The 14,843-nt window shown below is 38.0% G+C and overlaps 3 protein-coding genes across 5 annotated transcripts in view; 1 reads left to right on the top strand and 2 right to left on the bottom strand.

Annotated features, from left to right (window-relative positions):
* UMAD1 (UBAP1-MVB12-associated (UMA) domain containing 1) overlaps positions 1-4,155 on the bottom strand; it is a 199,555-nt gene extending 195,400 nt beyond the window's left edge. Inside the window, exon 1 of the mRNA XM_024577275.3 lies at positions 4,009-4,155. The gene's annotated coding sequence lies outside the window, so the exon portion shown is untranslated. The remainder of the gene's footprint in view (positions 1-4,008) is intronic.
* Positions 4,156-4,228: 73 nt separating this feature from the next.
* RPA3 (replication protein A3) lies at positions 4,229-7,788 on the top strand. The gene is made up of 4 exons (XM_024577242.3): positions 4,229-4,506; positions 5,696-5,770; positions 6,770-6,878; positions 7,419-7,788. Exons 1-4 carry the CDS (start codon positions 4,411-4,413, stop codon positions 7,499-7,501), a joined length of 363 nt encoding a protein of 120 aa, XP_024433010.1. The 5' UTR covers positions 4,229-4,410; the 3' UTR covers positions 7,502-7,788.
* Positions 7,789-13,158: 5,370 nt separating this feature from the next.
* The window catches only part of MIOS (meiosis regulator for oocyte development), a 39,023-nt gene continuing 37,338 nt past the window's right edge, over positions 13,159-14,843 (bottom strand). For all 3 annotated transcript variants that reach the window (XR_006653559.3, XR_006653558.3, XR_002976379.4), the window contains one exon: positions 13,159-13,857. The gene's annotated coding sequence lies outside the window, so the exon portion shown is untranslated. The remainder of the gene's footprint in view (positions 13,858-14,843) is intronic.

Genomic DNA, 14,843 nt, shown 5'->3' on the forward strand with positions numbered 1-14,843 from the left:
AACAAAGAGATCATTTCAATTTTACACAGAATCCAAGAGAACAGAGGAAATACTCTACAAGTCATTTCAAGAGACTTAGTATAACCCTAATAATACCAGAATCTGACAAGGACTACATAAGAAAGAAAAATTACAGACCAATGTCACTCATGAATTTTTAGAATGAAAAATCCTAAACAAAACAATAGCAAATCCAATCCAGGAATATGTCATAAAAGATAATATATCACATCCAAGTTGATTTTCTTCCAGGAATGTGAGCATGGTTCAGTACTGGAAAATATATTCGCTTCAATTATCTCAATTAAGGCAAAAAACATTTGATCACATTTCATAACCACTCAGTGAAAACTCTCATCAAACTGAGGATAGAATGAAAAGTCCTAACCTAATAAGTTAGAACTTCAAGTGGTAAAGGACTTCTAGAAAGGCTCCTTAAGGGAAGCTGAGTCCCATGAAGGCACACCCTTTTGCCCGCCCACTTCTCTGCTGTCTGGAATGGGAAGTAGACGGCTGATGCTCCAGCACCTATCCTGGCCTATGAGGAACCAGGAACCACATACTCTGCACGGAAGAGGAGGAAGACAGAAGGAACCAGGGTCCCTACTGTCTTAGAGGCACTGCCACACAGTTGCACGCTGAGTTGCATATCTCTGGACTTCTTTGATCCGTGAAACTAAGCCTTTGTGTATTTAAGACGCTGTTCCTTATGCAGTCAAACCCTGCCTTAACTGAAACACCATTTCTATTCAAAATGGTACTGGAAGCTCTAACCTGGGCAAAAGCAAGAAAAATAAAATATCTAAAATCTGTTAAGAAACAAAACTATAATTATTCACATATGAATAGAAAATTAATCTTATAGAAAATTACTAGAAATGAGAGGTTAGCAGCACAGCCAGAAAAAAAGTCAAATACATTTCTATATACCAGCAACAATCAGTTAAAAATATTTAATTTTAAAAATACCACTTTAATAGGAACAAAAACATGGTACCTAGGAATAAATCTAATCTACAAGTCAAAACTTTTATGTAGAAAATTATGAAACTTTTTGGAAAGATTTTAAGAGGACCAAAATAACTCAAGAATAGTAAGAGTTGTCATTAAGATGTTACTTCTCCTGAAATCATTCCAATGATTCAAATGCAATTGTGATCAAATCCCAACACAGTTTTCCATGGAGCCTGACAAGGTAAATGTTATATGAAGTAGCAAAGAGCCAAGAATACCTATGCCATTCCTGAAGAATACAGCAAGGGAAAAGGACTTTCCATAAGACATGAAAGTGATAAGGACACAGTATCTAAGAGAGTGGGTACTAGTGCGGGGACAGAAAAACAGACCAATGGAACATAACCGAGAGCCTAGGAACCACCCACACATATATGCAAACTTAAAGTGACATCAAAGGTTGGTGGCAAGTGATTATGGTCAAAAGTGATGCTGGGACAAATGAAATGAAAACAAAACAAAGAAGCTGGCCTCCTGACAGCATACTCAATTCTAAGTGATGGAATATTTTGGAGTATGAAAGACAAAACTATTTCAAAATTTTAAAAATATGGAATACTTTAAGAGCTTGTTTTAAGAAATGATTCTTAAATGAGATTTTTTTAAGTGACTTCAACTATACTAAACTTCCAGGAAAAACATTTCAACTGTATTAGAAGCAGGAGCTCTTTTCAAAGAAAGGAAAAGAAAGAAGGAAAGAAAGACATAAAGTATGAAAAAATTGAGATAGTCCAAAAACTAAGAAATTTAATATTACTATCTACACTAATACAAAAAGCTCTCAAAAATCAGTAAGAAAAGTCAGCAAGAAAAAAAATAGTAAACACAAAGAAAGCAAATTAAGAGCATAACAGGAAACCATCTCACGGCTATCAGATTAGGGGGAAAAAACTTTTAAGAGTTGCCAAAAATGTGGATCAACTGAAATTCTCCTATACTCCTGATAAGAAAATTAATTTGTACCACTACTTGGGTAAAAACTTGGTTTCACTAGTAAAGCTGAAGATGCACACCTTATGTTCAAAGTATGTACAAAAAACATTCATAGAAGCACCGTACACAATCGAAAAGAACTGCGAACAATCAAAACGTCAGTCAATACCAGCAAAATAGCAGAATGAAAAGAATGAACCCCACCTACATGTGTCAACATGGATTAAACTCAAAAACAAGCAAAAGAAACAAGTCTGAAGATATATATGGCATTTCATTTATATAAACGTCAAAACTGGCAAAATTAAACAATATTCCATTTGGGAATGCCTACATGTATAAATAAAAATATATAGAAAAGCTTAGTGTTTTCAACACAGTGTTTCTGGCTGGTAGAAACAAGTTAATTGAGGAAGTACAAACTGCTAATCCGTAAAGTTCCATTTCTTAAACTGAAGGGGTTCATTTAATCTCTCTGGAAAGTACTGTATACATACCAGACACATACACTCTTCCTCAACATTATATATTACACAATGAATTTTAAATGACACACACAAAAAATAAAAAAGCTGTTTTAAATCATCTTGCTCATCTTGCTGTTTGTTTCTTTAAATATGCTGTTGGAAGTAAAAGTGGTCTTTTAACTATGATAAAACAATGATATGAGCATCTGGTAATTTAAGGGTTGCTCTTTAAAAATTGGTAGTACAGATTCCAGTCATCTGTACCCGACCCTATATAACGTACATCGACTTGTTTTCCAAAGCTACACTAAGACGCAAAAGACACTCTTTGGAAGAAGAAATGTAAGCCTTTACTGACTTGCACCAGTACAACTACAACTTTTTAATACACCACAGTACACGCACCCTGCATGTGTTAACAAAATTCATTAAATTTGTTTTAGTGATAGCAACATTAAAAAACAATTATATTCAGTGCTAAGTAAACACTGGGAGAGGCTATCATTTAATTATGGTACATTAGATTTCCAATTTAAATTGCCGTGTGAAGTCTCAGAAGGATCTTACTTGCTTAAGGCAACTGTGGGACGAAACTGGAGACTCCAGCTAGGTACCTGAATTTGAACGAAGACAACTAAGGTGCCTTAGGCCTACTCACGGACTCAGTTTCGAAAAATTAATAATATCCAATAAAAAGCGTTTTCCAATTTCTGCAGCACCGCTGGCAGGTATTTGTATGAGCATTCATTCTGGAATATTCCTGGCAAGACAGATACCAATTGGCAAGTAAAACCCCTAAAATCATCAACCATATGAGTCAGTGAAAGATTTGAGATCCCACTCCCCTCTGCCCCGTCCAAATCTCCTTGAAACAGGTAATCTTCCACACCTCCAGATCTTCCTTTCAGAGTCCTGGGGAGCAAAGAGCAATGGGGGAAAGACGGCTATGGAATTAAAAAAGGGTCCGCGAACCATATGGAAAAAAGCTAAGTCAGTTGGGACTTTGCAAAACATTATGTACATTAAATACATATTTTAATTTCCCCTCTAATTTTGCGGATGGGGAAATTATGTACCAGGGAGAAGCGCACCTGCTCTGGATCTAAGTACTTAAATTCTTCCCCCACCCCCAACCCACTCCCAGATGTTAACATGGAGATGAGAAAAACCCCATCACCGCAGTGGGGCCAGATTGGCGTAACTAAAAAGGGTTATAGAGGTAATCAAGTCGACCCTCCACTTACGCGGGGGAGGGGAGAGAAACTGACAAGGGAAAGTGACGCAGCCCCGAAAGTAAATCGCTAACCCTCTGACACCGAGCTTAAGGGGGCTCGACAAAGGCGGGTAAGATCACTGGCGACCCCAGTTCCCATCTCTACCGGGGCGGATGTAAAATAAACAAACAAACAAAACTCTATCCCTAGATTTCATTCAGCAAGAATTACGCACTTCCCACGCAGAACCTGGAAGAGGGGGAGTAGGGAAATGCAAAAAGCCAGCACACAACGCCTACTCCCGCCTCTCTCTTCCGCATCCGTCGGCGAGGAAATGGATAAAAGAGTAAGGCAGTGGCGCCTCCCGCGAGAAGAGGTACCTGAGGCTGGCACCGCAGTCCCCTGCCGCATCTGCACCAGAGCCCGATACCCTGCTTCCGGGGTCAACCAGCGGCGGGGAGGATTGAGATCTAGGGGGCATGCCTCAGGCCCCGCCCCATCGAAGCACCGCCTCCACTGCTGTTTTCTCGGTGGACAGGGGCAACTTCCGGAACGCGGCGCGTCACTAAGCAGCAGATCCCCACTTCCGGACGCATCCCGCCTTTCGCTTTCCCCGTGCCAGACGGCACGAGTCAGATCGAGATTTCCACGCGTTTGATTGGTGGAGCGAGAGTGCTGCTCTCCGCCGATTGGTGCCAGGGAAATCTGCCCCATAGACGCCCGCGAGTGGTTCCTTCACTCCACCGTTCGTTTCCCGCCGGTCGCCTCGCTCTGCAAGCGTGATGGAGGTGATGGAGTTGCCGAAGTCGCGCATCAACGCCGGCATGCTAGCTCAGTTCATCGACCGGCCTGTTTGCTTCGTAGGGAGGCTGGAAAAGGTGTGCATGCTCGCCGCCCTGAGTCCCCGGTCTGTAGTCTTGAGTGGGGGTGGGGAGGATGGCGGTAGTGGAAAGGACCACTTCACCGCCAGGGGCGGCCACAGAATGGCTAACGGAGAGTGAAGGAGGACAGAAGGCCTTAGCATTACTGCACCCCCGATTGCTTTACTTTGGCACACTTTTTAGCTCTCGCGGACCCATTTTGGCGCCTCTTATGACGGCGGAATAGCAATGTTTGCGACTGCGCTCCATTCAAAATTTGAACGCCTCCCACCCTGGTCCTGTTTGTGTTTATATGTGTTTGTGTTTACGTAAGAGAAATTACAGACATGACTCCCACATCAACTTTCTTGATAGTTTAGCCAGACTTGACAGCACAACTTTCTTGTTCTCTATTGCATTTCTCTTTCCGAAACCTCCTTTGTCCTTGCAATCACTTCTCCCTAAGACATTCCTTGATGGTCCCTTTCAGATCCCATAGCAGTCTGTTGTCTTATCCCACTGTTAAGAGTACATCCCCTTCATCCTTCTGGTGAAAAGCAGGCCCCAAGTCTCAGAATCGGTGAACCAAGAAAGCCGAGAGAAAGAAAATTAGTATTATATAAAGGATTATTTAGCATTTGCAGTCACACAACCTCCTTTGGAAATAGGTGTTACTCTTACTTCGGAAATTGGGTAGGAATAGTGTGTGGTTAAAATGCTCAAGACCAAGTAGCAAAGCTGGCACTCAAACCAGGTCTGACTCACGCTTTGCAGCTGTCTCACAACTAGAACGCAGATCTTTTGACAATTCTTTTTGCTTCATCATGCCTGATTTTTAAAATATACCCTCGGTGGAGCATGTACTATTTAAGTCATGGGTCCCCATAGATCTCACTTGTAGATAGTATAGATCCCCCTTTAATTAGTTTTTAGCATAAGGTGGTGTTATGAAGCAAATAAAAACACAGGACATATTTGTACTAAAGTGTTTATCTGAAATGGAAATATAACTGGGCGTCATTTGACTGGATATGATAACACAAGATTATAATTTGAACCAAATAAACTTCAAAAACAATTGTTATGTGTGCATTTATTAAGTTTGGGCCAATCTGCCCATTGTTTATCATACTTAATATTTTTATTTTAATGAGATTTTGAAAGTTTTGTTTATTGGGATTTTTTCCATCATGTGTTTCTTTTTTAGATTCATCCCTCTGGAAAAATGTTCATTCTTTCAGATGGAGAAGGAAAAAGTGCAACCATTGAGTTGATGGAGCCTGTATGTTTAAGTATTAACTCTATGCTTATTATAGTTAATTCTACATCTTGTTTTGGTTTGTTGCTGACATTTCTGATTTCTTGGAGTGGATGTATAAAGGATCAGCTTATAAAACTTCCCTGGCTGTAAAATTAAATTTTTGTCCTCTTTTTATATTTCCCTTTACGTGTCTAACCAATGATTCTTTGGGCTCCATTATTTTTTATTACTTCTCTTAAATAGTGATAATTCTCATGTCTTAGGAAAGACCATAAGCCCTGGCCTAGTCTTGGAGTGTCATCCCGATAGGCCAAGGTTGTGGGTTCCATCCCTGGTCAGGGCACATGCAAGAACCAACCAGTTAGTGCATAAATAAGTGAAACAACAAGTCAGATCAGTGTTTCTCTCTCTTCCCCCCACCCTTAAAACCAATAATTTTTTTTTTTAAATGAGAGACCATAAAGTCCTGTAAGGTAAGTCTTTCATTAAAATCACTTTTCTTCAAGAGTTTTACATTTTTTTAAATCTGTTTTCTATTTTTGTTTACATATATTTTCACACTTTGTTTCCCTTTTTTTTTTTTCCTTGGTCTTTTATTAAGACAAATGCCTGTGCTGTTTGGTTAGTGTATATAGAACACAGTGCAACATACAGTAATAGAAAGTTCATTTCCGATGAGATCGGGCACGTTCAGGGTGGTATGGCCGTAGACAGAAAGTTCATTTCAGTGGGTCTTTTTGAACAAATTATTTCTCAGTATATTTAATTTTGTTTTTAACTTAAACATTTAACTGTGTCTTTGGACCTGGAGCTACTGTTGAAGGTAATCAGCACTTGTGACATGCTGACAATAGTACTCACACATTTTTTTAGCAGGTTACAATTCAGTTTTTGCACTGGTAAATTTTTAAACTATTTTATTACATGAAATGGGAGATTAGTAGATTGTACAACAATTTTCCAAGTTAATTATCAACTGAAAATGTGATGATGTGGTTAATACTTTGTTCTTTGTGTTAGCTTGACGAAGAAATCTCTGGGATCATAGAAGTGGTTGGAAGAGTAACAGCCAAGGCGACCATTACGTGTGCGTCTTACGTCCAGTTTAAAGAAGATATCCAGCCTTTTGGTAAACAAAGCATTCTAGTTTCACGTATTTAGGAGAAAAACAGTTTTACCTTTAATTTGACATGTCATGGTCTTGACTCTCAGTCCTGCCACATTTTTAATTCCTGTAGAATTTTCTGATCTCTAAGGAAAATTGGAGGACATCGTGCCCTGCTTCTGAGTAGTATGTGTATATGTAGGAAACTCTCTAAAGATTAATAAATATTTGAAGGAAGAGAAATTTTAGAAATAGGACAAAAGTAATATTAATCTTTTGTTTTAATATATGGATTAAAGGCATCAAATAACACATAACCCCTAAAACTTGACAAGGCAGGAATTGTGCCTGTACAGTGGATGATCTCCTGTAACCCATATCTGTTACTTTGTTGAGCCACAATTAGTTAAATAAGTGGGATAGTCCATATCTCAGTTTTAGAAGATGGATTGAAAATAAGTTGACCTCTAAAAGGGAGATGAAAGAGGTAGAAATCTTGTAGATAATAATTGATCTTATAACTTTTCACTGTAGATTTAACGTTTGCGAAAATGTTTCTTTCAGATCTTGGACTTTACAATGATGCCGTGAAAATTATCCATGAATTCCCTCAATTTTTTCCTTTGGGGGTTGTGCAGCCTGATTGATCTCAATTGCAAATGAGCTGCACCGAAGACCATTAAAGAAGACCCCTGTATTTGAGGGAGAGGTTTCTGTTATTTTAATATTTATTATGTTCTCTTTAATTTCATTTACCTAACTTTATTAGCTCTTCCAGTAAGCCATTTTTAATGGAGCTGGTGTGTTGACTGTTCTCACCTACATCCTTGTAAAGAATCCCTGCTCTGCTGGGTGGTCCGATCAGATGCAAAAACAAAGTAGTTGCCTGCGTTTAGTTTTCTGTTTTGTTAATAAAAGTTCAGATGGTACACACTGTTGGTCGTGTTCTTATTTTGTTGGTCAGACAGTCAAGCACAGACTTGGAATGTCACAGCTGTAAGTGCGGTCACTGTAGCTCAAACGAGTGTACTTTGGAGGAATATAGCTGCCCTGCTGTGTGTTCCCTGATTTTCTGGCAATAATTTTATTAAAATATAATTCACATATTTCAAGTGTACAATTCAGTGGCTTTTTGTATATTCACAGAGCTGTACAACCAAGACAATAATTTTAGAGCATTCTCATCACCCCCAAAAGAAGCCCTGTACTGTTTACCTATTAAGGCCCATTCTATCCACCAGCACCACCCACCCCCCAGCCCTAAGAAACTCACTAATCTTTCTGAACATTCTTGTATAAGTCTGTGTATACATATGTTTTTATTTTTCTTGGGTGTACACCTGGGAGTAAAATTGCGGCATCGAGTAGTAAATACGTTTAAGTTTTTGAGGAACTCTTATTAAACTGTTTGCCATCTCTACCATTTCACATTCCTACAACAGTGTTTGAGGATTCTACGCTTTCATATCCTTACCAACACTTGTTACAGTCTGACTTTCATTATAGTCATAGTGGGCTTGAAGTGGCATCGTTATGGGTTGTTTTCCTTTATTTTTTTGCTTTGCGGGACAGTGCCCAACCAACTGAGCCACATCAGTCAGGGCACTTTGTGCATTTTAATTCGTTCGTTCGTTCATTTTATGTTTTTAGAGAGGGGGAGGGAGGAAGAGAAACATTGATGTGTGGCACATTGATTGGTCGCTTCTCTCTGGCCCCCAACCAGGAACCTGGCCTGCAACCCAGGCATATGCTGTGACCAGGAATGGAACCAGCAACCTCCTGGTTTGTGGTATGACACCCAACCCACTACACTAAACCAGTCACGGTTCATTATAGTTTTGGTTGCCCTATTTCTTTTTATAACTACGATAAATCATTCCTGATACTCAGAAAAGCCCAAATACCTCCTATCCTTTTCACTACCGTTGCCACTACAAGATCAGGCAATTGTCATCTCTCACTTGAATTATTGTAACACCCCTAATTATATAACTGGTGCTCCTGTTTCCAGCTTGTCCCCATTATCCAGCCACTGGCTTCCATAGGACACAGTGATGATGGTAGGGGTTTAACAGACTAAGACCCAAGGATGAGATCAATTGTTGAGGCAATAAATTTGCTTCAGTATAAATGTAAGTAATTGATAGGCCCTTTAGTGAGATGTTCAGAAAGTATTGGAAATATAGGACCAGGTAGAGATTTGAGAGACACCCTGCCTGAAATATTTTAAGTAGTTTAAGATCTACCAATTCTTTATCTGCACTTTTAAATTTAAAATGGTTTGAAAGCAAAAAGCTGTTTCTCAAATTTGGGACAAAACTGATTTGGGAAAAAAAAAATTCTAATTATAATGAGGCTTCTTATAGTCTTTATACCACTTAACGTAAATGTTCATGTTTTACTACATAAATATTAATACATTTGATTAGAGGGATCTGCCCATCCGGGGCAGGGTAGCACATAACCTATGGTAGATACACCCTGTGACTTTTCTAAATTCCAAAAATTCTGAAGCGCATCTGGCCCCAACAGTTTCCAGTAAAGGATTGTGTTTCTAAATCAAGGGACAGCACAGAGAGCGAGAAATCCGCAGACCCAGCGGGAGAACCTGGGGGGACCTGCACACTAGGGAACAGCAGCAGGCGAGTGAGAGTCAGGAGCACCCCAGCAGTGCCTGACGCCTGGTCAGCATTCCGTAAGTGTTACTGACTGAAAGAATAGGAAAGGAAGGCGGGCGAGTTTCAAAGAGCAGTCAATAACGTTGCAAGTTCAAAGAGCCATTGAAAATAAGGATTGAGGATAAAACACTGACCTGCCTAGCATATATCACCCTTATTTCGAAAAAGGATCAGACTACAACAGGGAAAACGGAAATGTATTGAAAAGGGGGATGATAACTATAAAAACACTCTATAGGAAATATTTAGGCATTAAATTTAGCTCCATGTGTTTCTGGGAAGCTAGGAGAAAGAAAGAACAATAAGCCATTGAATTGTAATAGCCTTAAATTCAGTAGGACAAGCAAACGTTCCCTAATACTAAATTCCAAAAGCAATATCACACAGAATCTAATGTGAGGGATGGTGAACTACATACAAATGGTTGGGTTCAGTAGTAATTTTAGAGCAGTTCTTCAAATGGTAATTTTTACTTTCATTTGACATAGTCAATGTTAAAGTAATTCTGGAAGCATCTCTTCATAAGAGTGAACTAAATGCTTTGAGTGATAAACTAGCATTATCACTCAATTCATCAAATTTCAAGGTTGTCTTTTAAGGTGTTAATTTAATATGCGTTAAATCACTCAAAAAAACATTTTGTGTCAGGACCTGCTAATTATTGGAGATAAATTAAACAAAGTTCCTGCCCACTGAAAATCTCACTCTATGGCAGTTTAGCATAGTCTCTAAAGATGTCTCAACTCAGATTTAGTTAATATGTAATTGGTCTAAAGTTCTGAAGAAATCCACCATCATTAAAAACAAATTCTGCAGGTTCTATTTAGAGAAACTCCAATTTGGTTCCCTCCCTTATTTAATTGACATGGAATTTTATTCTGATGTGTTGCTGAAAAAAATAATAATAACCCTGGTACCATGGGTTATTTTTCCTAAAAAGGTGATGCTAAATCTAGAATATTAAAACAGCATATGTTTCAAGTTACTTTCTAATTGTGACGTTGGTTTGAGGTAAGCCACTTATGTTCTTTATGACCCCATTTGACCTACAGCATAGGGTTTTCAGATGGCTAATTAAGACCAGAGGTGTAGACTATGAACAATTTATAGTGGAATATATTCATCTTGACTGCAAAGATTAAATTTGTTGTTAGCATGCTATTGTTTCTTCTTTACATATTATAAAATGTCAAAAGCAGGGCATTATATTCTGTAGTATTTTCTCAAGGTTTTTAGAGATTTGGACTGAAATATAGTGACTTTCACATATATTTAAAAAAAGCTTTCAACTTGATTATTTTTGTAGGTGGGCAGGTAAAGAAGAACGACATTCTCTGTGGATTCCATATAATGTGGTATACATGAGAAAAAATTGAGAAAACTTTAAAAACAGTTTTCAAAATAGTGTTAAATGTTGGAAGAAAGAAAAATAAATGAGCTGCATAATAGTTTTGGGTAATGCCATAGATGACACTGTGGCTTAATTAGTCACACTTTTTAAACGATTATTTTTCACAGGAGTTTAAAATACAAGCCAGGAAAGTAAGCCAATCATTTTGGCCATTAAGATTCTCTTGCCTTAAAATGCTGTTAGAGTAATAACATTTCTTTCATAATAGTAGGTTTAAATGAATGGTTTCATTGAAAAGTCTTAGTATCATGTCCCCCTGCATCTTGAAACATAAAGAGCAGGGAGAAATTCTTCTACTGATTACTACTAATTAAAAAGCTAGATAATTTAATATTGTTTTACCTTAGATATTCATTTAAAAATAAATATTATTTAGATTGTAATATCAATTTTCATTCATTCAACTCCACTTAATACACATCATTTACAGCCAAATTGCATCAAATAAATTTAGCATAACCCTACAGAAAATCAGAAACAGTGTCATATTTCACTGAAATACTGAATTTTTATTTAGCTCTTGAGAAGTTTTGAGTAGTATGAAAACATTGGGCTTAATGAGAGATACATTTCTTTTTAAGGGTTGCATCTATTCTTTTAAGCTATCAGGATCCCATTGAGTCAATTATTTCTTCCATATGCTTCAGAAATGTTATGCCTTTAGCTGGTCATATATTTGACCTTTTATGAGAAGCAGACAGTGGACCAGGCGCTGCGTCATTTTGGAATCTCCTCAAAAATGACTAAATGTTTTCCAGATGAACATACTGTGGACCAAGGGAAGAGCAAGGAATTAGAAACCAATGCCTCAAACAAGGGATATTTGTAGACTTCTTTTTCTTTGGGGACCTATTGACCTAGAATTGATCCACTCAACAATTTCCTTCATTCTCAGCAGTGTGATTAAGTCATAAAAACAACTGAGGATGAGATATGATATTTATTTCTACCCTGCTTGTTTCAAAAAAAAATTTAAGACAGCTGTGAAGATTTCTATCCTTTCCCTGTTTTCTCATCATGAATTCATACCATGTGACTTCTCCAAAGGTAAACTTGAGTTACCAGTGAAGGTGGAATGGGGCAGTCGGTTGATTACCGGCATTTCTCAGAGGAACATTAGTTTGCTGAAACTGGCACTAATCTCCTGCTTTATCCCTTCTTAAGAAAAGCTTTCAAATAACATTGCAAGATGAATAAAATAGGATCTATGTTGCTTCTTTCCCTTTATCTTCTATTTTACAACCTAAACCTATTTGAGGTATAATTTTAAGAACATATTTTCAACCATACAGGGAAAATACATTATAAATACACGGGAACTCACACTGTACCAAAGAGTGTACACAAAAATAATGCTTCCCTGTTTAGTATGGGATTCCAGGTTGATTCTTTCAGCACTCTAGTTTAAAGAAAAAAATAAGCCAAAGAAATATTTGTAAATTTTATCTACAATAATCAGTAAAAGACACCAGTTACATATACAACTATGATTCTTAATCAAAGCTAAAAAGGGCTATAAGGTACCATATGCCTCCAGGTATGATTTCCTAAACAGTCTGGAGTACACGACATTTGGCTTCTGGTAATTTAAAAAATAAGGCCTAGAGATAAGTCATCTAATAAATGATCTCACTGGAAATGAGGTTAGCAGACTGCAGGGATTTGGGGTGATGTGACGCGCACAGACAGCCAGTGCAAGAACAGAACACTGGGGGTGTTATCTAAAGGACATTTCGGAAATGAATGACTTGGATTGATGCATTTGAACTTCAAAAACTTTTACGAGTTAAAATCATTAAGTCAATGGCTTTTAGCAACAGTTACACTGCCTTCTGTGTTATCAACAGATTCTAAGTCCAGCTACAGTGTGCCTTGTGATCACCAGATCTGATTACAAACAGCAGTAATTGTGGCAAAGCAAATTACATGGTGGCACAGGAAAGCATTTCCCCTTCCAGAAGAGGGGGAGAGTGGATTACCTCACTCATGTAGCCTGCAGGTTAGGTAATGAAGATTACAGACTTTAAAATGAAAAAGGGAGGAATGCTGAAGTAGAAAAACTAGTTCATGAAAAATAAAAAGATAGACTACTTTGTTTAGGGAAAAACTTCTAAAGCACCGATGAGAAACTTTAAATACAAATATTTTAAGTGTTTATGGGCTATGAAAACTAAGATAGGAATTTATTCATTTCCGTAATACTTAAAAATGCAGGCACACAAATAAGCGTTTTATTCATATTGGCCTTGGATGTATTACAACATTGTACAATAATATAACAAATGGTATACATTTATCCAACATTACATATAATGTATTACATGCACATACTACATATATAATTGTAACAATATACTGCAATTATATGCAACACATTACAACCTGAAAATTGGTAATTCCTATTTAGCTGGATTCAGTGCACAAATGAAAGTATTACTGTTCATTTTGACCCACACATTTTAGTGCGAAGTAGCCAGAGCATACCAAATTCAAACTACTTCAGAGTACATTTTCATATTAGTAACCCCTTGAGGTTGCCACACACGTGCGTGATTATTGCAACAGAGATTCCTAAACATACGTACCTATGACACAGTTTAATTTATAAATTAGGCACCATAAGAGATTAATAATAACTAATATTAAATAACACAACTATAATAATATACTGTAATAAAAGTTATGTGAATGTGTTCTCTCTCAATCTCAATGTATCCTAAGCTAGTACACTCACCCTTCTTCTTGCCAGGCTGTGAAGTGACAAAATGCCCACGTGACGAGATGAGGTGAGGTGAACGACCCAGGCGCTGTGACGTAATGTTAAGCCACTACTGACCTTCTGATGACTCAGAAGGAGGATCATCTGCTTTGGGTGCTCCTGGATCATCGAGCCACATGGATTGACCGTGGGTAACTGAAACCACAGAAAATAAAACTGCAGATAAGGAGGGGACTACTGCAATTTCTGACTCCACGATCCCACCTTTATAATTTATCGGACAGATACACTTACTCACAAGTACCCAAAGATGTACATGCGAGGATGTTCACTGCAGTATTGTTGGTAAAAACAACAAATACCCTAAATGTCTATCAATGGGAGGATATATCCATATAATCACATATCATTCCGTTTTTGTTTTTTTTTAAGTAGGTGTACATGGGCTAATGAGGAGAACCCTAAAACATATATTTTCAGGTGAGGGAAAAAACCAGGGATAATTTATATATTATGACCCTATCCATGCAAAAGTCAAAAGGCAAATACTAACACACAGAGACACACAGATGCCGTCTATGTATAGAACTTCTCTGTATGTGGACACAGACTTCAAAGCAGTTTCCCCTTGGAAAGTGAGAGTTGGAGTTTTGGGAAGTAGAGCACAGAACGTGGGGTTAATGAAGCAGACAGCTGAGACCTTTCCATTTTACACTTTTAACTTTTGATGGTTTTAGCATGACTCTGCATTATTTTTATAATAAAACACTAGCTTTAAAAACTCAGTGAAAATGTGTATCATACACATTGCACTAACAAGGAAACATTCATCTGGGCCAGCTTATCTGTCTGTGAAACAGAAAAGCACTCAACTTCAGTCAAGAGACCTGAGATCTAATTCCAGCTTTACTGCACAGAGTACCTCCCTGACTGATCCTGCAGCCTTCTTCCAGTTCTAGCAATTCATGATGTTCCATATTTTCCAAATCACGGGTTAGCTAAGAACGGTAAGTAAACAGGTGAATGCTGACCAGTTGGTATTTGCTGCCGGGAATACTATGCTGAAAAGGAAAAGCGGGTAATTGGTAAGCGGCTTGTTTCAGGGTAAGGAGGGGTGTTTGTTCGCTCCCACTAGGTCAAACACACCTTGACCTAACCTGTTCATCTCATGACTAGGAAAA

This window comes from Desmodus rotundus, chromosome 6 (genome assembly GCF_022682495.2).
Source record: "Desmodus rotundus isolate HL8 chromosome 6, HLdesRot8A.1, whole genome shotgun sequence".
Classification (NCBI taxonomy): domain Eukaryota; kingdom Metazoa; phylum Chordata; class Mammalia; order Chiroptera; family Phyllostomidae; genus Desmodus; species Desmodus rotundus.